Consider the following 23993-nt stretch of genomic DNA (forward strand, 5'->3'; position numbering starts at 1 on the left):
CAGGGGCCAAGTCCTGCTGGAGAATGACATTTCCATCTCCAAAAAGCTTGTCGGCAGAGGGAAGCATGAAGTGCTCTAAAATGTCCTGGTAGACGGCTGCGCTGACTTTGGTCTTGATAAAACACAGTGGACCTCCACCAGCAGATGACATGGCCCCCAAACCATCACTGATTGTGGAGACTTCACACTAGACCTCCAGCAGCTTGGATTGTGGCCTCTCCACTCTTCCTCCAGACTCTGGGACCTTGATTTCCAAATGAAATGTAAAATTTACTTTCATCTGAAAACAGCACCTTGGACCACTGAGAACAGTCCAGGTGTTTTTCTCCTTGGCCCAGGTAAGACGTTTATGGCGTTGCAATTGGTCATGAGTGGCTTGACACAAGGAATGCGACACTTGTAGCCTATGTCCTGGATACGTCTGTGTGTGGTGGCTCTTGAAGCAATGACTCCAGCAGCAGTCCACTCCTTGTGAATCTCCCTCAAATTTTCGAATAGCCTTTTTTTAACAATCCTTTCGAGGCTGCGGTTATCTCGGTTGCTTGTGCACATTTTTCTACCACACTTTTTCCTTCCACTCAACTTTCCATTAATATGCTTGGATACAGCACTCTGTGAACAGTCAGCTTCTTTAGCAATGACCTTTTGTGGCTTACCCTCCTTGTGGAGTGTGTCAATGACTGCCTTCTGGACATCTGTCAAGTCAGCAGTCTTCCCCTTGATTGTGGAGCCTACTGAAACAGACTAATGGACATTTTTAAATGCTTAGGAAGCTTTTGCAGGTGTTTTTTGTTAATTATTAGTGATGAGAGCGCATACTCGCAAGTACTCAGTACTCGAGATGCTCGGAGCTCGCCGAGTACTTCCGAGATGCTCGGGCGGATGCTCGGGTCCCCTCCCTGCATGTTTGGCGCTCTTTAGAGAGCCAATCAACATGCATGGATTGTCTGCCACACACTGTAATGCCATGTTGGTTGTGGCATTACAGTGATTGTCTGGCCTCACAGCGTCAGGAGGTCTATATCAGACCTGGCGCCGCTGTGCTCGTCACAGTTTACTCCGCAATCAGGCAGTGTAGGGAGAGGTGCTGCTGAGCTAGGGAGATATTTGGTTGTTTTTTAGTTAGTGTAGGTATTCCACAAGATTCTCTACATATCCATCTCAACTAACAGTCCTTCTGAGGACTAATCCACCTACATAGATATCAGTGCTAGGCAGGCAGGCAGGGTATATAGCAGACTGCAATGCACATAGCAAGAGGGTGCATTCCAGTTTTGTCTGCTGGTGCTTTTATAGATATTTGTAGAAATAGCCCCAGGTATCAGGGGCCAGGAATATTTTTTTTATCTTAATCCTGATTATTTTCTTAAAAAGCAATCCATAGAACACAGTTTTTATGCGCAATTTGCTTGATGGCACTGCAGAATACAGCCAGATCCTTTCCATATTACAGCGCTAAAATTCTAACTATTTAAAACTGTGGTTTGTCCGTCACATGGATCACATATATTTGCGCTGAAAATATTACCATTTCTGGCCTCCATTGAAATTTTGTTTCAGTGTGTTAGCAAAGTTATTGACACCAGTTTGCTGTTAAAAATAGTTACCTACAGGCCAGCTATTTAAAACTGTGGTTTGTCCATCACACGGATCACATATAAGTACGCTCAAAATTCTGCCATTTCTGGCCTCCATTGAAATTTTGTTTTAGTGTGTCAGTGAAGTTATTGACACCAGTTTGCTGTTAAAAATAGATACCTACAGGCCAGCTCTTTAAAACTATGGTTTTCCGTCACACGGATCACATATCACTGCGGTTCAAATCCAGCCGTTTGTACTGAACGTGGAAAATATTGTCCTCCATTTAAAATGGGCAAGGCGCGTGGCAAGGGACGGGGAAGTGGACGTGATGGTGATGATAGTACCTGCAGAGGATGAGGCCGAGACCGTGGGCTAGCTGAAATTGTGCCACAACAAACACCCACATCTTCTTGCTCGACCTTCCTGTCCCAATTAGTAGGGGACCGCAGAACACCACTGTTGAACACAGAGCAGTGTGAAAAGGTTATTGGTTTGATAGCAGATGGATAATGCTTTCGGTCACTTAGCCTCCACCACCACTCTGTCTTCCACACGGTCAAGTCTTAGTAGCCGTGAGTCTGAACCGCATATTCACCCTGATCATCCTTCCTCCCACCATGCCAAGTGCCCGGAGTCAACTGATCCCACACTTGGACACTCCGAAGAGCTGTTCACGTTTTCATTTTTAGATTCGGGCCTCTCACCTGGTCCACTTGAAGCGGGGCAAGAGGAGATCACATGTAGCGATGCCCAAATATTTGAGCAGCCACGCTCACATGAAGGCGACGGTGGGAAACTGTCACAAGAGGTGGACGATGATGAGACACAATTGCCAGAAAGTCAGGAGGAGGACCAGGGTGCGGAAGTGGAAGACGAGGTGGTGGATGATATAGTAACTGACCTAACTTGGCAGGGGGACATGCAGAGCGAGGACAGCAGCACACAGAGGGAGGGAGGCGTAGCACCACAACAGGCAGGAAGTAGCAGTGTGATGGCCGCAGGCAGAAGGCGGCAATTGTTCCCCGTAACATCAACACGACGGAAGTTGCCAGTACAACTGTTAAGTCTTCCTGAGTCTGGTTGTTTTTTAATAATCAGCCAATAACCCCAAAAAGGCCATTTTCACCACCTGCCAGGCCAGCATCATCAGGGGTAGCAAAACTACCAGCCTGACCACCACCAGCATGTTCAAACACATGGTAGCAAAGCACCCGACTAAGTGGCCCGAACTCCAGGGTCCAGGAACAGTGTCTGCGGGTGGCATCACTGCTTCTTCCACTGTTGTGCTTGCAAGCCAATCCTCTGTCCATGGCACATGCGAAGATGCCTCCTGCCCTGCACCTGTCGTTGCACACTCTCAAGTAGCACCATCAGCAAGCACATCCATGTCCTTGTCCCAGCACAGCGTTCAGTTGTCCGTACCCCAGTCCTTGGAACGCAAGCGCAAATACGCAGCCAACGCCCCACAGACCTCACTACTGAATTCACAGACTTCGCGACTGCTTGCCCTCGAAATGATGCCTTTTAGAATCGTGGAGGCGGAAGCTTTCCACAACTTGATGGCAGCGGCCGTCCCTCGGTACTCAGTCCCCAGCCACCACTATTTCTCCCAGTGTCCCCGCATTACATGAGCACATGTCCCACAATATTAGCCGTGCCCTCAACAATGCAGTTATGGGAAAGTCCACCTAACCACGGACATGTTGACAAGTGCTTATTGGCAGGGATGGTACATCTCGCTGACGGCACACTGGGTTAACATAGCGGAAGCCGGGACCCAGTCGGTCCTTGGGACGGAACACATCCTCCCGACGCCGAGGATTGCGGGCCCTGGGTCAATCACGATTGCCTCCATATTCTACAGCTCCTGCACCTCCTCCTCCTCTTCAGCCTCCATCTCCGAAATGAGTACATCAGTCACAAGCTGGAAGCACTGCAGCACTGCTTCGGCTAAGCGGCACCTGAACCTGATATGCTTAGGTGACAAACCGCACACCGCTAAAGAATTGTGGACAGCTCTGAAAGAGCAGGCAGATCTGTGGCTGACACTGCTGAACCTACAGCCAGGCATGGTCGTGTGTGACAATGGCCGGAACCTGGTGGCGGCTCTGAGGCGAGGCGAACTCACACATGTACCATGCTTGGCCCATGTGCTTAACCTCGTGGTTCAGCAGTTTCTCAAAACCTACCCGGAGCTGCCGGATCTGCTTGTCAAAGTACGCCGCCTGTGTGCCCATTTTAGGGAATCACACAAAGCTTCTGCCGCCCTTGCCGTGTTTCAGCAGCGTTTGCAGCTTCCGGCTCACCGACTGGTGTGTAATGTCCCCACGCGTTGGAACTCTACATTGCAGATGTTGGAAAGGATTTGTGAGCAGAAGAGGGCAGTTGTTGACTACCAGCATCAACAAGGCCATTGGTATTCAGTTCAGACTCCACACATAAGACCTCAGGAGTGGACATGGATGTCAGACATATGTACCATCCTTCAAAACTTTGAGGACTTCACCAAGATGGTGAGTGGCGATGACGCCATAATTAGCATCACCATCCCGCTTCTCTGTCTTCTGAAATGCTCTTTGCTCACAATCAAAGAGGATGCATTGCAGGCGGAGCACGATGAGATGGAGCAAGGAACCATACAGGGTGATTACACACATCCCAGCCTCATCTCATCCCAAAGTGGATTGGGTGACAATGAGGAAGAGGAGGAGGAAGAACAGGAGCTAGTTTCCTGCGCTATAGACAGTACTACCTGCACAACTGTCATACCGTCCACTCAGCGTGGATGGTCTGAGGACATGGAGTAGGAGGAGGAGGAGGAGAGCATGGTCATTCGTCCTCTTCGTGAGGACATGGAAGTCTAGCCTGTTAGCAGTTACGCTGCCTTTCCCGTGACCCTCGCGTTCTCTAAATTTTGGGTGCCAGTCATTACTGGGTGGTGACACTTCTAGACCCACGCTACAAGGAGAACTTTCTGTCTCTTATTCCCGAGGCGGACAGGTCTACTAAAATAAGGCAGTACCAGAAGGCCCTTGTTGCGGAATTATTAAAAAAATTCCTATCTGAGAATGCTGGCGGCAGAGGTCACAGTTCGTTGGACAACCAAGGAGTACAGGCGAGAGAGACACAACTCCAATTCAGCAGAGGCAGGGGAACACTGTCAAAGTTCTGGGACAGTTTTCTCAGACCCTCCCATCTTACAGGCCCTGAGGCTTGGGGTGCTCTCACAAGGAGTGCAAAGTTTGGGAAGATGGTGAGGGAGTACCTTGCCGACCGTACCAACGTCCTCCGTGATTCCTCTGTGCCTTATAATTACTGGGTATCCAAGCTGGACACGTGGAATGAACTGGCTCTCTACGCCTTGGAGGTCCTGGCCTGCCCTGCCGCTAGCGTTTTGTCAGAGCGGGTTTTTAGTGACGCCGGTGGAATTATAACCGATAAGTGCATCCGCCTGTCAACTGAAAATGCTGACAGGCTGACTCTTATAAAAATGAACAAGGACTGGATTGGGCCAGACTTCTCAACACCACTGAATGATAGCAGCAAAACAAACTCAAATCTTGTGTCTTTTTTTGGGAGGTCTATTCCCATGCACCTCTTCACACCTACACATGGGTATACGCTTCCTTATTTTGTCTATTCGCTCTTGTCCTCCTCCTTCTCCTCATCCTACATCACCATATCATTCACCACCATATCTACCATATCACCTCCTCTACGTGTCTTGAAAGGGGCATTGGAGTTTCTCCAAATTTTTGGCAGTTTTTGCATTCACTGCATAGGCAAACACTATGGGAGACCCACTTCCTAATAATGGGAACATTGTTTTTAGCTCTCCGACCTATGCAATAACAGTATAGGAGACCCACTCGTTAATAATGGGATCAACAAAGCATAGCCGGCTAATGGCTCTCTAACAATAGCGAGTGCCGACTGCTGGCCCTTTAAGAATAGTAAGGGCCTCCTGATGGCCCTATAAAAATACACTTTGTGACTTTTAGAGTCCCTCCATCATAAATGAAACAGGATGTATCTGATGATGTGTCATACACCACATGGCCAGATAAGGTTGTAAAATGTTAAAATTACATTTCCCAGTGAATGCATCTGTCTTGGTTGAAAGCAATGCAAAAGTGCAAAAACACATCAAAAACGTTATGTGTGAACATAGCCCTAGGTGTGGAGGAGCATTTTTGTTTTTGTGTATTTATTTTGCCTTATATACAAGTCATTACCCTGGAAAGAATGTTCCTTAACATCTTTCCCAGGAAAATCCATTTTGGTTTCGTTTTTGTATGTTTTATTGTGAGTCCGTAAAAGTGGCATAATATCTCTGACAACATTGTTGACAGCAGTGCCCTGGAAGTCAGAAATGCTTCCAGGGGTCTTCCCCATGCTGTTCCCATGTAATTTGAGCACTGTTCCCATCGATTTGGGCAATTTTTAGGCCCTCTGCAGACCGCCGGGGGGAGCCGCCTGAAAAATGCTTGAGTTTCCCATAGACTTACATTGGGCTCATTGTTCGGGTCGAGCACCCGAGTATTCCAATGTGCTCGACCTGAGCAACGAGTACCCGAGCATTTTAGTGCTCGCCCATCACTATTAATTATTCTAATTTATTGAGATAATGACTTTTGTGTTTTCATTGGCTGTAAGCCATACTCATCAACATTAACAGAAATAAACACTTGAAATAGATCACTCTGTATGTAATTTTCAGGAATTCCAACACACACAGAGGGACGACACCAAGGAGATCACGCAATATCTCGCCTTTGCCGTCATGCTGTCCGTATTTCGTCTGTAGTCGCAAGGACGCAATCCAGACTACTCTTTACGTAGGTATCAGTAAGCGACTAGTGAGCGTATGGTGTCACACCTCGGGGATTCCAAAGCCTGGAATCTGTGTTTAACACCCTCCGTACGGTCACTGTTAGCTTCACAATAGCCTAATTATTAATATTCTCTGCCACCACCGGCCGAGTTTGAAATATAATATAAGCCTGGCTGGACGCCTGCGTTTTGGTAGCATATATGTTTTCGGGGTAGGGAACGATTACAGAACAAAAGAAACAGAACTATTAAATTTTATGTTTAATCCAAAAGGAAGGCAGTGTTTAGGAAAAATATATACATAAGGATGTTACAAAGGAGACATTAAAATACATATGCAGTTACATAAAATAAACAGGATGAAAGAAGATAACTTACACTATACGATCGCGGAGACGATTCAATATAGGTGGAGGAACGGCTCCCCAGTTTGATTATGCTGTTATTGAACAGGACCCATTGCTTATAATTGTTATTCCCCCCTGGCAATGAGTGCTACTGTACTGTCCATGGATTCTCTTATACCTAAAGGGAAATCTGGCCACACGCTCCTTTTGGTGACATCATGTGGGCCAGTTTCCAGCCTGTACATTTTTATTAAAAACGCTAACTTCTGCAATAACTCATTGCTCGTTGATCGCAGAAGCTTATAAACTACGCCATTTTTTCCCTTATGATTTTATCTTTATTTAGAGACCACACATCACATAGCTGCCATCTGCTATTCTGGTGTTTTTGCGCTACAGCTCCCTGATTTTGCTTGAAGCCCTGGAAAACTACCTATACATTCCTGGGCTGATTTGGTCACTAAACATATGGGTCCCGTTACTGTCGGACGTATGGAACTCACAATATTTCATAGTTAATATCGGAGTCAGCGCGTCTGCAAATTTCCCTTTGAGGCTCGGGAAGCAGCCTCACGGTTACACGCAAATTAGTGCAAGCCTGCTTTTTAATTACCTGCGTCTTTCAGAGACAAGATGTTTGCTTCCTAACGAAGTTATAACACTCCTTGGCTGGCATTGTTCACATAAGCTATTTCTCAGGCGTTTGTTAATTGGGGCTTTTGTGCTGAGGAAAATGGGACAGCTCGGTGCTGACAAGTGGTGATAATTTGCAGTAAGACACTGTATAATTGTCATCTCTGGACACTACAGGAGAGGGCATGGGAGAAGGGGCTAATATTCTGTTAATATGTCCCTTACATTAATATGTTCCTGGCAGTAATGACTCTATATAAAATATGAGTTTCACTTTTTGTATTGAATAACTGAAATAAATTAACTTTTTGATGATATTCTAATTTAGTGAGAAGCAGTTGTAAGTCGGTATATCAACCGATCAGATAAGAAGAGATTCTAACTGCAAAGGTTTAAAATGTAGTACTTTATTAATCATCATCATAAAAACATCAAGGATAAAATAAACTTAAAATTAAAAATCAGACAGGGCAAAAATAATTTCCAAAAAAAGGGGGAGGTAACACAACTCAATACAACCAAAAAATTGTACCCAAGGGTAATAGGGATAAGGTAATCCAATCCACCAGCTAAATACATCAATACCATTATATCATTATGGTGTAAAAGGAGATGGTCACCAGTCTGGAAGTTTTTCTTCGCTTATGGGATTATCCATGAAAATAGTCAGGGTATTAAAAAGTCATTGTGATTCTGTTTCTGATGTGTGAAGAAAGTCAGATATCAAACTCACACATCAAAATCACACATCATTTGAATTTGTCTTGCTTGAAGTCTGTGCATAAGTCCCAATGAGTTTCAGACAGGTTTGCACTGAAAATCACATAACCAAATAAAACTCCTTGGTTTCTTCAACTTCAACTGAGCAGTGGCTTCTAGACATTGAGTTTTGGGTTCAAGCCCCAGCAGCGAACACTGACTTTTTTTTAATTATTATCCTTTCAAACCAAAACTATGTGTGACACAGATGCCTAACCATTAAACTAGAGGTTCATTATTTGATTATTTAGGTAGTAATATATAATTAGCAAACAATAAGTTAGGTGTCAGAGTAAGTTGTCAAACTCACATATCTTTGACATCTGACTTTGATAAGTGACTTTGATAAGCGACTTTTACAACTTAATTTACAAAAAAAAAAATCTTCTGCTCCTCGGATTTGTATCTGAAATCTCCACTCTGTGAGCCTGAAACCTTACCATTCAGGCATAGGGTCAAGTGATAGTAACTGATAGATTTACTTGTCTTATGAGATCAACCATGAAAATACTCAGGATGATTAAAAGTCATCGTTATTCTGATGTTTGAAGAAACTCACTTATCAAAATCACACATCATTTGAATTTGGCTTGGAGGAGGTATTTGTGAAAGTCCCAGTGAGTTTCATACAGGTTTGCACTGAAAATCACATAACCACATAGAACACTTAGCTTTCTTCAGCTGAGTTTATAGCTCAATGGTTAGTGCATTGGCTTCTAGACATAGAGTTTTGTGTTCAAGTCCCATCAGCGAACATTGACTTTTTTATTATCACAGTTGTAAAAGTAACTTATCAAAGTCACTTATCAAAATTAGTTATCAGACAAGGTAGTTAGCCTCAAATTTGACATCATTCTGATATTTGACTTTGATATCTGATCATGTCCCAAAATGGATGCTGTATTGCTGCAATATTGTCAGAATGTAGAAGTTTAAAGAGAATCCAGCAAACAAGGCTGGTTAGCACAGCAGTACAAAGCAATGGCTTATGGATTGTAGCGTCGGCGTCCCTGCCTCCTGCTAGGCAGAGACGCCGTTCCTCTCACCTCCCTGCTCCGTCCTCGGCGTCCTCTTCCCGCGCTGCTGGCAGCGCTCGCCGCTTCCCGGGTACTGTGCTTAGGGCGCGCGTGCGCGCGCTCCCTCTCTCTTAAAGGGGCCGCGCGCGTCGTCCTAAGGAGTCCCCGGCCAATGGCCGGTGAAGCTCCCATATATAAGGCACCTCCTCCAAAATGTAGGTGCCCGAGCAAAGTTGTTGCAAAGCCTTTCACCTCTGCTTCAGCCCTCAGGTCCCGTTGCCAGTCTGTTTTCCAGCTCTGTCTACCTGCTTGCATTCCTGCGGTCCGACAGCCTGTCTACCAGCATCCGACAGTCTGTCTATGGACCAGTCCGCCTGCGGATCAGGAAGCACCTGCCTGATACCTGCCTGAGACCACCTGCCAGCCAGCCGAGAGACTCTTATCCGCTCACCTGGGAGCGCTCACCTGCTACCCGCCAGCTAGCCTACCTGGAGGCTCTGCCGTCACTTGCCGTGACCACCTGCCAGCCAGCCGAGAGACTCTTACCCGCTCACCTGGGAGCGCTCACCTGCTACCTGCCTGCTAGCCTACCTGGAGGCTTTGCCGTCACTTGCCGTGACCACCTGCCTGTCTAGGGACTCTTACCCTGCTGTCACTTGCCGTGACCACCCGCCTATCAAGAGACTTTCCCCGTCACTTGCCGTGACCTCCTGCCCTTCTACCCAGAGACTGTTCCTGTCACTTGCCGTGTCTACTTGCCCACCTTCCCTGGGAGCCACTCGCTTCATTACAAGGACTGTCCCTTTGTATAGTAGCTCAGAGGTTCCACCTCCCAGACCCGTTACATGGATGAAACGAGCACCGACTTCTCTTTGTACTTCTACTTGTTCAGCATTTGACCGGACAGTTGAGCTGATTATCTTTTTCACTAATATTATCAGAACATACTAAATACTTTGCAGTTTAGCTAGAAATTCACAAGAATGTCTCAGGCACTCTGAGTTCATCCATAAAACCGAGTTATATTTTCAGATTTGAATAACAAACAGTCTGAATAAAGGCGAACACACAAAATCTCCCACCTCATGGTGTAGAGTAAGGTCCCGTTGTACGTCAGTCTCAGCAGCTTGTTTGGGGTGGTCATGTTGTGCGCCACAGATTTCTTGCCATTGTGGAAGAAGGTGTCTGGAGTCCAAATCTTACTTGCCAGCAGGTTATTCAGGGGTAGAGTTTTTATTGGACCATCAAATTTCAATCTCTCATCCAGCCAACTCTGTCTAAAGAACACGTCTATGGTGTATTCCTAGAAAGGGAATATATTAAGAGATGATGGTAAACAAAATGCTATAATTATGTGTGATATTTATTCTCTTTATTGGATTATCTTCTCCAGGGGAACCTGTCATGAGATTCATGCTGCCCAGACCGCGGGTATCAGATCCTGGCTGCCTGAGCGTTTCACAGAAAGTATACTGTAAAGATTCGGCCGAGAACCATAGCCGGTGAGCAGATTAGTCCGGCTCTTCCCAGTGCTGCTTCGGGTGACTGTAGGTGATTGACAGGTCTCTTCTGTTATGATCTGCAACATGTACTAAGGAAAGATAGGGGAAAGCTGTCCCTACAGTAAGACTAAGCTGAATCCCTACGATGTAGCGGGCTGCCTGTTCCTAGCGAACAGACCCGCCTTAGTCCTCGGCTTTTCTGAACGAAGACCTATAGCATTAAGGGAGGGGTCCCTAAAAGTACTAAGGACTGGGACAAAAATGGGACACCTCCTAAACAGAGAAGTTGTTGCAGAACACAAAAAGACAAACTGACAAAAAGTACTAGAGGTCCCAGAAGGACCAAGCGAACTGACAGAGAAAGGCACCTAAGCACCAGGCTAGAGAAACAGTCAAGCACTGAAGTCCAGCACAGCCAGAAGGGCGGAGCTGGAATATAAAGGCAGATGGTCACGTGACCGAAAACAGAAGATGGAAAAAACAAACAGGAGGGTTCTAACAGTACCCCCTCTTTTATTAGGATCCTCCGGATGCTCCAGGCCCAGGCCTATCCGGAAACCTCCTGTGGAAAGCTTTAACAAGCCTAGGAGCAGAGACATCATCCATCCTTACCCAGGAGTTGTCTTCCGGACCGAAACCCTTCCAGGAGACAAGATACTGTAATCTCCCTCTATGCCATCTAGAATTCAAGATACGAGGAAATTCATATTCGCCGTCTTCCACCACAGGAGGAACTGTGACAGTGGCGTCCCTATCAGATACATCAGCCTTTTTCAACACGGAAACATGAAACACAGGATTAATCTTCCAGGAAGTAGGGACATCCAACCTAACAGCAGACAGGTTAACAACCTGAAGCACTTTAAATGGATCCACAAACTTAGGACCCAGTTTTTTAGAGGGAATCCTCAACCGCAGGTTCTTTGAGGACAACCAAATCATGTCACCCACAGTAAACCAAACCTTTTTACATTTCCTGTCAAAATACTTCTTGGACTTCTTGTTAGCCTCTTGAAGGTTACAACGTACATTAGTCCAAACTCTCTCCAACTCACCGGAAAAATTCTCCTCCTCCAGCACCGCCGACCCCAATTTGGAGAACGAACCAAAAGACGGATGTCTCTCAGTACAACAAAAGAAAGGAGAACACCCAGCAGAGGAGGATGTATGGTTGTTAAGAGCAAATTCTGCGAGAGGCAGAAACTCAGACCACACCTCTTGATTGTACGCCACAAAACAACACAAAAACTGCTCAACATCCTGGTTCTTTCTTTCTTTCTGTCTGTCCATTAGACTCAGGATGATAACCAGACGAAAATGACAAATGGATTCCCAACCTGTCACAAAAAGCACGACAAAAGCGAGCCACAAACTGAGGTCCTCTATCAGAAGCAATATCCGTGGGAACGCCATGGAGCTTGACAATCTCCTTAACAAACACCTTAGCGAGTGTTTTGGCGCAGGGCAACTTAATGAATGGAACCAAATTACACATCTTACTAAAATGGTCCACGACCACCCAGATGACAGTAAAACCCTCGGACACAAGAAGATCAGTAATAAAATCCATTGTGAGATGCGTCCAAGGTGCACTAGGAACCTCCAGAGGGCAAAGCAACCCCGCAGCAGAAGTATGTGAAGCCTTTGACCTAGCACACACAGTACACTGACGCACCCACTTGATGACTTCCTTCTGCCATCCAGGCCACCAAAAACTGCGACTGATAAGTCTCTTAGTCTCCGAAACTCCTGGATGACCTGCCAACCGAGACTCATGACACTCCACAAACAAATCTCTCCTAAAGGCTCTAGGCACGAACAACCTTCCATGGGGAGTGTTAGATGGAGCATCATCTTGATCTTTCAGAATCCCATTCTCCAAAACGGAGTCCAATGCCACCACCACAACTCCTTTCTGTAAAATGCTCTCCTCCTCCTCGGCACCGACTGTAGGAGAGAAGCTGCGAGACAAAGCACCGGCTTTAACATTCTTAGTACCAGGGATATAGGTAACAGAAAAATGAAACCGAGAAAAAAAAAAGTGCCCACCTAGCTTGACGGGCATTCAAGCGCTTGGCAGCATCCAGATAGATCAAATTCTTATGATCTGTGAAAACCTGAATAGGAAATCTAGTGCCCTCCAAAAAATGACGCCAATGTTCAAACACGAGTTTAATAGCCAGCAACTCCCGATTTCCAACATCATAATTCAGTTCGGTTTCCGAAAAAATTTTTTGAAAAGAAGGCTCAAAGATGTACTCCACCCTTGTTCTCCTGAGACAAAACTGCTCCGACCCCCACCGGTGAAGCATCGACCTCGACCAAAAATGGCTTGGTCTCATCAGGCTTCATAAGGATAGGGGCAGAACTGAACCTCTCTTTGAGATACTTAAACGCTTCAATGGCCTCAGTAGTCCACTGGGCCGTATTCGCACCTTTCCTGGTGATATCGGTTAGAGGTTTAACAATTACAGAAAAAATCTTAATGAATTTCCTGTAATAATTGGCAAAACCCAAAAATCTCTGTATAGATTTCAAACCAATAGGCCTAGGCCATTCCTGCACAGCCTGAACCTTCACCGGGTCCATCTCAAAGCCCTCGCTGGAGACAATGTAGCCCAAAAAACTAATTTTCTGCACAGCGAACTCACATTTCTCCAGCTTAGCAAAGAGTGCATTATCACTCAATAACTCAATAATAATTATTAAACAACATGTATGTAAGTACATGGATAAGAATGAAGTGATTAACCAGAGTCAGCATGGGTTTGTAACTAACAAGTCATGTCAGACTAACTTAATTTCCTTCTATGACAGAATCACTGACTGGGTGGATCAGGGAAATGCTGTAGATATAGTATATCTTGACTTCAGCAAAGCATTTGACAAAGTATCTCACACCATCCTTATTGAAAAAATGACCAAGTATGCAATGGACCAGGCAACTGTTAGGTGGATTCATAACTGGCTTAGTGATCGGACTCAAAGGGTGGATGTAAATGGCTTCACATCCAGCTGGATGAATGTCTCAAGTGGGGTACCACAGGGCTCCGTCCTGGGACCTGTATTGTTCAACATCTTTATCAATGATTTAGATGAAGGAATTGAGGGTAAACTGATTAAATTTGCTGATGACACAAAGCTAGGAGGGATAGCTAATACTAGAGAAGAGAGAGAGAGGATTCAAAAAGACCTAAATAAACTGGAGCAGTGGGCAGCAACCAACAGAATGGTTTTTAACAGGGAAAAATGCAAAGTACTACATCTGGGCAATAAAAATGAAAAAAGCATATACAGAATGGGAGGAATAGAGCTAAGCAACAGTACATGTGAAAAAGACTTAGGTATACTAATAGATCATAGACTGAACATGAGTCAACAGTGTGATGCAGCAGCAAAAAAGGCAAATACAATTCTGGGATGTATTAACAGAAGCATACAGTCTAGATCACGTGAAGTCATTATCGGTCTTTACTCCTCTTTGGTCAGACCTCATCTGGAATACTGTGTACAGTTTTGGGCACCACATTTTAAAAAAGACATAGACAAACTGGAGCAAGTTCAGAGAAGAGCGACCAGAATGGTGACTGGTCTGCAAACCATGTCCTATGAGGAACGGTTGCAGGATTTGGGAATGTTTAGCTTGCAAAAAAGAAGACTGAGAGGAGACTTAATAGCTGTCTATAAATATCTCAAGGGCTGTCACATTGTAGAAGGATCATCTTTATTCTCATTTGCACAAGGAAAGACTAGAAGCAATGGGATGAAACTAAATGGGAGGAGACACAGATTAGATATTAGAAAAAACTTTTTGACAGTTAGGGTGATTAATGAGTGGAACAGGCTGCCACGAGAGGTGGTGAGTTCCCCTTCAATGGACGTCTTCAAACAGAGGCTGGACAGACATCTGTCTGAGATGATCTAGTGAATCCTGCTTTGAGCAGGGGGTTGGACCAGATGACCCAGGAGGTCCCTTCCAACTCTACCATTCTATGATTCTATGATTCTATGAACTGCAAAACTTCACGTACACTCTGCCAATGGGACTCTAGATCTGGTGAGTAAATCAAAATGTCATCCAAATACACAACCACATTCTTACCAATCAAAGGTCTCAGGATGTCATTAATAAGGTTCTGAAAAAATGCAGGTGCATTGGTAAGACCAAAAGGCATCACCAGATTCTCAAAATGACCTACCGGAGTGTTAAAAGCAGTTTTCCATTCATCACCCTCTTTCACTCGTAACAAATTGTATGCCCCCCGGAGATCAATTTTAGAGAACCAATTGGCCCCCACTAACTGGTTAAACAAGTCAGGAATTAACGGCAATGGGTAGGAATTGCTTACGGTAATCTTATTAATTTCACGAAAATCCAGACATGGACGTAAACCCCCGTCTTTTTTTTTAACAAAGAAAAATCCAACTGCCACAGGCGACTTAGAAGGTCTAATGTGACCAGTAGCCAGCCTAGTCTGTATCTATTCCACCAAGGCCTTTCTTTCAGGGATAGTCAGATTAAAGAAGTGACTCTTGGGAAGAGTAGCTCCCGGAAAAAACTCAATGGCGCAATCATAATCCCTATGAGGAGGTAAAACTTGCGACTCCTCCTCCGTAAAAACCCTCCAAAAATCTTGAATAGGTACAGGTAATTCCCCTTTTTCCACAGCCGCAATGCGACTATTACAACATTTATCATAGCACTTCGGACTCCAAGACTTAATCATATTAGTAGACCAGCCCAGTAAAGGATTGTGCAGTTTTAACCAAGGCAATCCTAGAACAACCGGAGAGGGTAAATTATCGAGAACAACCAAGTCCAAAATTTCTTTGGTGAACTCCATTGATAGTGAGGGGAAATGCAGCAACCTTGTGAGTAATACATTTCAAGGGAGTGTTATCAATTGCAATCACAGAAATAGGTGATGACAAAGGTTTGAATTTCAATTTAAGGTTTTCCAAAAACCCTTTATCAATCACATTAAGTGTTGAACCACAATCCACAAATACCTGAAATTCAATCAAATCTCCCTGCAAAGTAGTACTCCCAGAAAGAAATACTCCTACAGAGCGTAAACAAGCAATACAGGCGTAACTGACTTTTTTTGTTTTTTTACTTAAACAACGCGCACAATACTTAATCAAATGGTCAGCTTTACCACAATAAAGACACAATCCCTCGCCAAACCTCCAGTCTCTTTCCTGAGAGCGGAGTGACATTGCCCCAACCTCCATCAGTTCTCCGCCGTCTGAGCAGATTTTCTTGGGACTAGGAACTGAAATTACAGGAGTCTTTACCTCATTCAGCCTGCACCTCAGCCTCCTGTCCACACGAACAGCTAATTGCATGGCATCCTGCAGAGTCTCAGGTGCAGGGAATGCAATAAGCAGATCCTTAACCCTTTCACTCAGACCAGCAAGAAATAAACATTTCAGCGCAGGATCATTCCATTTAACCTCTGAGGCCCATCTTCTGAAGTGTGTGCAATAATTTTCAACATCACCTGACCCCTGATTCAAACGCCTAAGTTCTGCCTCCGCAGATGAGATTCGATCAGGATCGTTATATAATAGCCCCATAGCAGAAAAAAAAATTATTTAACAGACCTTAAACATGGATCATTAGGTTGGAGAGAAAAGGCCCACCCCTGTGGTTGATTGCGCAAAAGTGACATAATAAAACCAATGCGCTGTGATTCATTCCCAGGGGACCTTGTTCTCAAATAAAAATATAACAAACAAGCATTTTTAAAGGAGAAAAAATCTTGCTGTTTACCATAAAAAACATCAGGCAGTCCTACCTTGGGTTTGACAAAATGCGCTCCAGAACAGCTACTCACGTGTTGCTGAAGCTCGGCCACCTCCAGAGACAATGCCTGCAAGTGTTGAGCCAAATCCTGGACGGAAACCATACTGATCCCCGAATTTCTTTCCTTTTAGTTTTTTGGGCTGGACTTACTGTTATGATCTGCAACATGAACTAAGGAAAGATAGGGGAAAGCTTGTCCCTACAGTAAGACTAACCTGAATCCCTACGATGTAGCGGGCTGCCTGTTCCTAGTGAACAGACCCACCTTAGTCCTCGGCTAGTCTGAACGAAGACCTATAGCATTAAGGGTGGGGTCCCTAAAAGAACTAAAGACTGGGACAAAAATGGTACACCTCCTAAACAGAGAAGTTGTTGCAGAACACAAAAAGACAAACTGACAAAAAGTACTAGAGGTCCCAGAAGGACCAAGCGAACTGACAGAGAAAGGCTCAGAAGCACCTGGCTAGAGAAACAGTCAAAGAACACTGAAGTCCAGCACAGCCAAAAGGGTGGAGCTGGAATATAAAGGCAGATGGCCACGTGACCGAAAACACAAGATGGAAAAAACAAACAGGAGGGTTCTAATATCTTCCCCATGTGTATGCTGTCAGAGACCTGTCAATCATCTGCAGCAGAGCTGAGAAGAACAGGACTAATTTGCTCTCCGGCTGTGGTTCCCTGCCAAATCTTTAAAGTATAATTTCTGTGAAATGCTCAGGCAGCCAAGATCTGATACCTGCGGTCTGGTACCTGGCTTGAATTTAAAGTATATTTTTTCTGAATACTGGAGAATCCCAGAGAGATACTTGTATATACCTTACTGCAATCATGCAACTATGATCTGATTCAAGCTGCCCACAGTTTGAGCTGCATGAATCGCCTGATAGTTTCCCTTTAATCATTGTTTAATATTATAGTTTTACCTACAATCTCCACTATGGGGGGTTCCAACTACTATAACATTCTGAAACAACAGTATAAAAGTGCCCATTCACTTAGAAGGGTTGTCCGGGACTTTTATATTCATGGCCTATCCCTAGGATAGGTCATTAATATCTGATCAGTGGGGAAGCGACTCCTGGCACCATTTCTGGGGTAAGCGGCAGCTAGAAATGCTCAGTTACAGAACTGCACAGCGCCATCAACTTTATAGTGCCAGCTGCCGGTACTGCACATACACCCCCTATTGATTCAAATAAGTCAATGGAGCTGTGCTGTGCAGCTCTGCAACTAAGCACTTCCATCCATTGCTGACCCCAGTAACAGCTGCTCACACCCACCAATCAGCTATTGATGACCTACCCTGAGGATCGGCCATGAATGTAAATGTTCCGGGCAAGCCCTTTAATGTCAAGTACTTTAATCAATATTGCTGGAATCCATTCTTTTTTTTGTCTAGAAAGAAATGTTTAAGATTTTGATTATACATCCACAGAATTCCTTATGTTTGTATGCAAAAGTGGTCCTGGGGGCACCATGGATGGAACTGCCCAGCCCAGAGCAACCTTCCTCCCCCAGCCAGGGCAGAGCTAGCTGGCGTAACTGTTGGAGAAAAGGTTCTCCAGATCATGACCATCTCCATTTTCTTTCTGTTTCATATCAGAGACTGTGGTAAATTTATATTGCACACTAACTTCAAAATAACACAAAAGCAGCGCAGAATAATCATGCTGACCCTGTACCATCAGGTACAAAAATCAGCTAATAATTCCCATGTGCAGCAAACTGTTAGGCTGTTGGACTAATGAAGGGGTAATCATCGTCCCCCTACAATTGTGGCATTCACTGCTCAGCAGAAGCAGCCTTCTTCCTCTGTCAAACACCGGAGATGCTGCGGTTGCTATTGACTGTGGTATCTAATATATTAAACCATGGGAGACCAACATTATTTGTAAGCGGATGTGTAAAGAACCTACCACTGGGTCCAAATCAATCCAAGGAAACAAAGCTTGCATCATGCCAATGTTTCAGGTGGAATAAGCGTGGTTTTTTCACTTACTATACCTGGATATTATGTCATGGGTAAATTGATTCACCCTTCAGATGTATTACATATTTGTGCATTAGTTACATAATAAGTTTTTTTGTATGTACTGTGCATTTAGGGCTTAAAGGGAACATGGCAGAAGGTTTTAGTGCTCACAACTGATCTAATCTGTGTTAGATCGCAGGAGATCTCTGGCGGGGGACGCAGGTCACCCACACCGGACATTCAGTGACCAGAGGATGGCGGGGGTCAGGGACAGAGAGAGAGGCCAGAATTAATCTGCATTACAGCAATCAAACACAAGTTACATGTTTCCTTTAAAGCAGTGCGATTTCAGCAGCAGGGAGGAGAAGGAGCGGCACTGAGGAGCTGTCAATCAGGCCAGGTGGGAGGAGATACAGCAGCAGAGGGGAGTAAGAGCACCGAGGAGAAAACTTTCAGAAAGGATTACATCCATTCTGACATGACATGAGTATTGTAAGTAAGTGCACCAGCCTCATCAGGTGTAAGAAATATATTTAATAATGTATGCAGTTAGCATTGTGAGAGATCTGCTTTAAGAAGACAAATTGCAAAATATTATATATACTTTTGTTCCATCATTTATATTGAAGTGACATTATGGCAAGCAGGTGATCTAGTTCTGAGATGGCATCCACCATGCTGTAGTCTGAATCAGAACCAGCTTCTGCGGGAGACGTTATTTATTATGTTGCTCTCCCTGATGGAGGTGACGGTACAGAGCGTGGGAAGGCAGTTCTAGTAATGCGGTGGCACATATAGGCATAGAGGGGCTCCGTCTACCTCTTACATATTGAGCACAATACATTCCACTGCAACCGCGGCAGTGGAGGAAACGCTACTAACCTGTAAATATGGGGCTAATCTGTATATTTATAGCACTTCAACGATTTGCACCCACTGTACTGAAAGTCCGGCTACCGGGAGGGAATTAACTTTATTCCTTCCAGCAGCCCCGGCTTTCAGTCACCGCTCAGTACATAGTGAGTGATGGCTTTACCCAATGCCCCAGCACTGACTGACAGCAGTGATATTATGCACAGACAGCTGTCAGTCAATGCTGTATACTGAGCGGTGACTGTATCCGTGCTGCACACCTCTGTGACTAAAAGCTGGAGGCTGCCAGGAGGAATAAAGTTAATTTCCTCCGGATAGCCGGGTTTTCGGTGGTGGCATTGCTTTGGAATGCAATCAGCCTGCATATTGACCCCATATCTACAGGTTCATAGCGTCTGGGGATATGATACTTTCCCTTTAAGATCAAAACCTTAGGTCCTGTTGAACTGAAAAGACGGCACTACTGATATTTTTCCAGGCTCATCCACCGATGTACACCGGTTACAGGGAAGATGTTCAATAACTAGAGAAATGGCAGAAAATGATCAGAAATAAACCAGTCACACTCTGCGGGATTCTGAAGTTCTGCCCACACTTTTGTACACTTCTTTAATTGCTGCCACAGTCGCTTTATATGCTGCCGCTCGTGTAAGTTCTTTGAGAAAATATGTCCTGGTATTTTTAGATCATGAATTCTTCCTTACGACTGAATTTTTATTGGAATTTTGTCAGTAATCATTTCTGAAAAAACTTATTCACATCCTGAAAAATTGCACAGGACAAATGTATCACTATTTTTGAGTTCACAAAGTTTACAAGAACTTGAAGAACAATTACTGAACTTTACTATACATAATGAATGTAATAAATGCTACATCGAATGTAGTAAAATAACCCGGATCCTTGAAGACGTTTCCCTTGGATGACTTACCATATCTGTGTCCGAAACTGGGCCGAAACTTGTGACATATATTTCTGTCTTAACTTCTGTCACTGAATCTAAAACAATATAAACAAAACTATTTCATTATTTTGCACAATAGCAGAAGAAAACCATAAGAAAAGACCAATAAAATAATTATGACTTTTTTTTAACCCATTGTCACTGATCAACCAACAGCATCTGAACGTGAGCCATTATTTCAGTGTGCTCAGCCATAAGGTCAATTATACACAAAAATGAATTTACTTTAGTAGCCCATCCTGCAAGGTATGGAGGGGAGGTGGATTGCCAATGGCAAAGGACCACCACCTGAGCTGTGATCAGAAGATAACAAAACATTTTTTTGGAGAGGATAAAGAAACAAATCCAATAGACCAAGATTATCAAAGTAGCTGAACATGGCCCTGTGGTTCCACAGAGCCGCTCCTGCACCAAGTGAAGGATGTAACATTGTGCCAATTAGCACGCTTTAGATTTATTGTCATCAGACCGGCACACACAGCTGACCTCTTAACTAAGCAGGGAAAACAGAATTTGTGAGTTGAAGAAGGAGGCTATAAACTCTGGAGAGGGGACGATTTGGGCCAGAAAAGAGAAGAAGAAGCTTTTCAAAATCTGTCAAAAATAAAGGATAGGAAGTTCTGTAAATGTTGAGTCGACAAATGATTATCGTTCATATAATATTCCAACAAGGAAGAGGTCTGCCACATGGGAGACCAGTTAAAGGGCTGTTTCACAACTTTGATATTACTGAGCTATCTTTTAGATAGGTCATCAGTATCAGAACAGTGATGGTCCGACACCCAGCACCCCCACTGATCAGCTGTGTGCAGTGCTGGCAGAGGCCGGATGTAAACAAGGTACAGAGAGTTGGAAAGCCCTTTTAAATCAGTTAATGATATAGCCAATATGCCAGAATGGATGTCTAGAAGACATGGGAGGTCTCCACCTTCCCGAATAACATAACAGGAAACCCCCATAGCTGGCAGTAACTCTGGATTATTGAGCAGAGGAATCATAAATGTTACACAAAGTAGCCCAACATCTTGCACACGGGCCACGGATGTCAGTGCAGCAGTTGGTGGAGCATGTGGAACATAGACAGCTGAAGGACTGGAAACCACAGGCAAGCAGGCGGGATGCTGGAAATCGTAGGCAAGCAGGAAACATCAAGGAGACTGCAGGCAAGCAGGCGGGATGTTGGAAACCACTGGCAGGCAGGAGACATTCAGGAGACCACAGGCAAGCAGGTGGGATGCTGGAAACTGCAAGCAGGCGGAAGACATCCAGGCAGATTGCAGAGTTACTGAAGAGCTCGGTCAGATTGCAGAGTTACTGAAGATCTCGGTCAGATTGCAGAGTTACTGAGGACCTCGGTCAGATTGCAGAATTACTGGAGACCTCGAGCAGATTCCAGAGTTACAGAAGACCTCAGTCAGATTGCAGAGTTACTGAAGACCTTGGTCAGATTTCAGAGTTACTGAAGACCTCGGTCAGATTGCAGAGTTACTGAAGACCTCGGTCAGATTGCAGAGTTACAGAAGACCTCAGTCAGATTGCAGAGTTACTGAAGAGCTCGGTCAGATTGCAGAGTTACTGAAGACCTCGAGCAGATTGCAGAATTACTGAAGACCTCGGTCAGATTGCAGAGTTACTGAAGACCTCGGTCAGATTGCAGAGTTACTGAAGATCTCGGTCAGATTGCAGAGTTACTGAAGACCTCAGTCAGACTGCAGAGTTACTGAAGACCTTGGTCAGATTGCAGAGTTACTGAAGATCTCGAGCAGATTGCAGAATTACTGAAGACCTTGGTCAGATTGCAGTTACTGATGACCTCAGTCAGATTGCAGAGTTACTGAAGACCTCGGTCAGATTGCAGAATTACTGAAGACCTTGGTCAGATTGCAGTTACTGATGACCTCAGTCAGATTGCAGAGTTACTGAAGACCTTGGTCAGATTGCAGAGTTACTGAAGATCTCGAGCAGATTGCAGAGTTACTGAAGACCTTGGTCAGATTGCAGTTACTGATGACCTCAGTCAGATTGCAGAGTTACTGAAGACCTTGGTCAGATTGCAGAATTACTGAAGACCTCGAGCAGATTGCAGAATTACTGAAGACCTCGGTCAGATTGCAGAGTTACTGAAGACCTCGGTCAGATTGCAGAGTTACTGAAGACCTCGGTCAGATTGCAGAGTTACTGAAGACCTCGGTCAGATTGCAGAGTTACTGAAGACCTCAGTCAGATTGCAGAGTTACTGAAGACCTTGGTCAGATTGCAGAGTTACTGAAGACCTCGAGCAGATTGCAGAATTACTGAAGACCTTGGTCAGATTGCAGAGTTACTGAAGACCTCGGTCAGATTGCAAAGTTACTGAAGACCTCGGTCAGATTGCAAAGTTACTGAAGACCTCAGTCAGATTTAAGAGTTACTGAAGACCTCGGTCAGATTGTAGAGTTACGGAAGACCTCGGTCAGATTGTAGAGTTACTGAAGACCTTGGGCAGATTGTAGAGTTACTGAAGACCTCGAGCAGATTGCAGAGTTACTGAAGACCTTGGTCAGATTGCAGAGTTACTGAAGACCTCGGTCAGATTGCAAAGTTACTGAAGACCTTGGTCAGATTGCAGTTACTGAAGACCTCAGTCAGATTTAAGAGTTACTGAAGACCTCGGTCAGATTGTAGAGTTACTGAAGACCTCGGTCAGATTGTAGAGTTACTGAAGACCTTGGGCAGATTGTAGAGTTACTGAAGACCTTGGGCAGATTGTAGAGTTACTGAAGACCTCGGTCAGATATAAGAGTTACTGAAGACCTCGGTCAGATTTAAGAGTTACTGAAGACCTCGGTCAGATTGTAGAGTTACTGAAGACCTTGGGAAGGCTGCATGGAGACACAGGCTAGTAGCAAACAAAACTCCGAAGTAACAAGGTTGTCTAATACCATAGAAACTACACACAGCCAGGAAGACGTCCTAAAAACCGCAGGTGGGCACATAGAAGATGTCCTAGAACACCGGGACAGATAGCAAACAAAACTCCGGAGAAACAAGAAAGTCTAATACCTTGGAAGTCATAGACAGCCAGGAATACGTCCTGGAAACTGCAGGCAGGTAGGTAGTGATACTATAAACCGCAGGCAGGTAGGTAAAGTCATGAAGACCACTGACAGGTAACAAGGTTACTGGAATCTGCAGACAAGTGACTCATGTACAGGAAACCACAGGCGATCAGTAGACGTCCTGATGAATATGGACTGGAACTGTGCACAGACACTATAAGAGTTACTAGGAAGTCTTAGAGCAATAGCAAACACAGGTGTGTTTTGGGAGGCTTTAAAAAACCCAGTAAATGCAACACGTGAATGCATGCCGGACTCCTTGCAAAGCCTGACGTGGAGCGGAAGGAAATGAAACAGACCGGGGCAGGTACGTGAAAATAGGGCCATGCATGTCTACTGGTAAGTGGCCATTTATAAACCAAACGGTCCCATAAAATCAAAAGCGGAATTACAAGAAGGTGAAGATTTACATCTTTGGATCTTGTTGCAGGAATCCAAGGGAAAGTGTGATAATTACAAGCAAAAAAGAGTCCTATAACACAACACAGTTCATGAACACGGAGTGAAACTGCCCTATACATGCATCACTACTAACGCCTTATAGTGTAGCTGAAGGTCAGGAAGACCAGTGTCCTGCACCGTGTAGACTTGGTAAGAGCTGTTCTC

General features: G+C 44.7%; 1 protein-coding gene across 1 annotated transcript in view; it reads right to left on the reverse strand.

Annotated features, from left to right (window-relative positions):
- The window catches only part of GABRA3 (gamma-aminobutyric acid type A receptor subunit alpha3), a 283567-nt gene that overhangs the window by 141231 nt on the left and 118343 nt on the right, over positions 1 to 23993 (reverse strand). The window contains exons 4-5 of the mRNA XM_073639648.1: positions 20257 to 20324; positions 10252 to 10472 (exon numbers count right to left, since the gene is read on the reverse strand). Coding sequence (XP_073495749.1) covers positions 10252 to 10472; positions 20257 to 20324 — 289 coding nt within the window. The remainder of the gene's footprint in view (positions 1 to 10251; positions 10473 to 20256; positions 20325 to 23993) is intronic.

Source organism: Phyllobates terribilis, unplaced genomic scaffold (genome assembly GCF_046119375.1).
Source record: "Phyllobates terribilis strain yellow unplaced genomic scaffold, ASM4611937v1 Scaffold_7__3_contigs__length_470593459, whole genome shotgun sequence".
NCBI classification, from domain to species: domain Eukaryota; kingdom Metazoa; phylum Chordata; class Amphibia; order Anura; family Dendrobatidae; genus Phyllobates; species Phyllobates terribilis.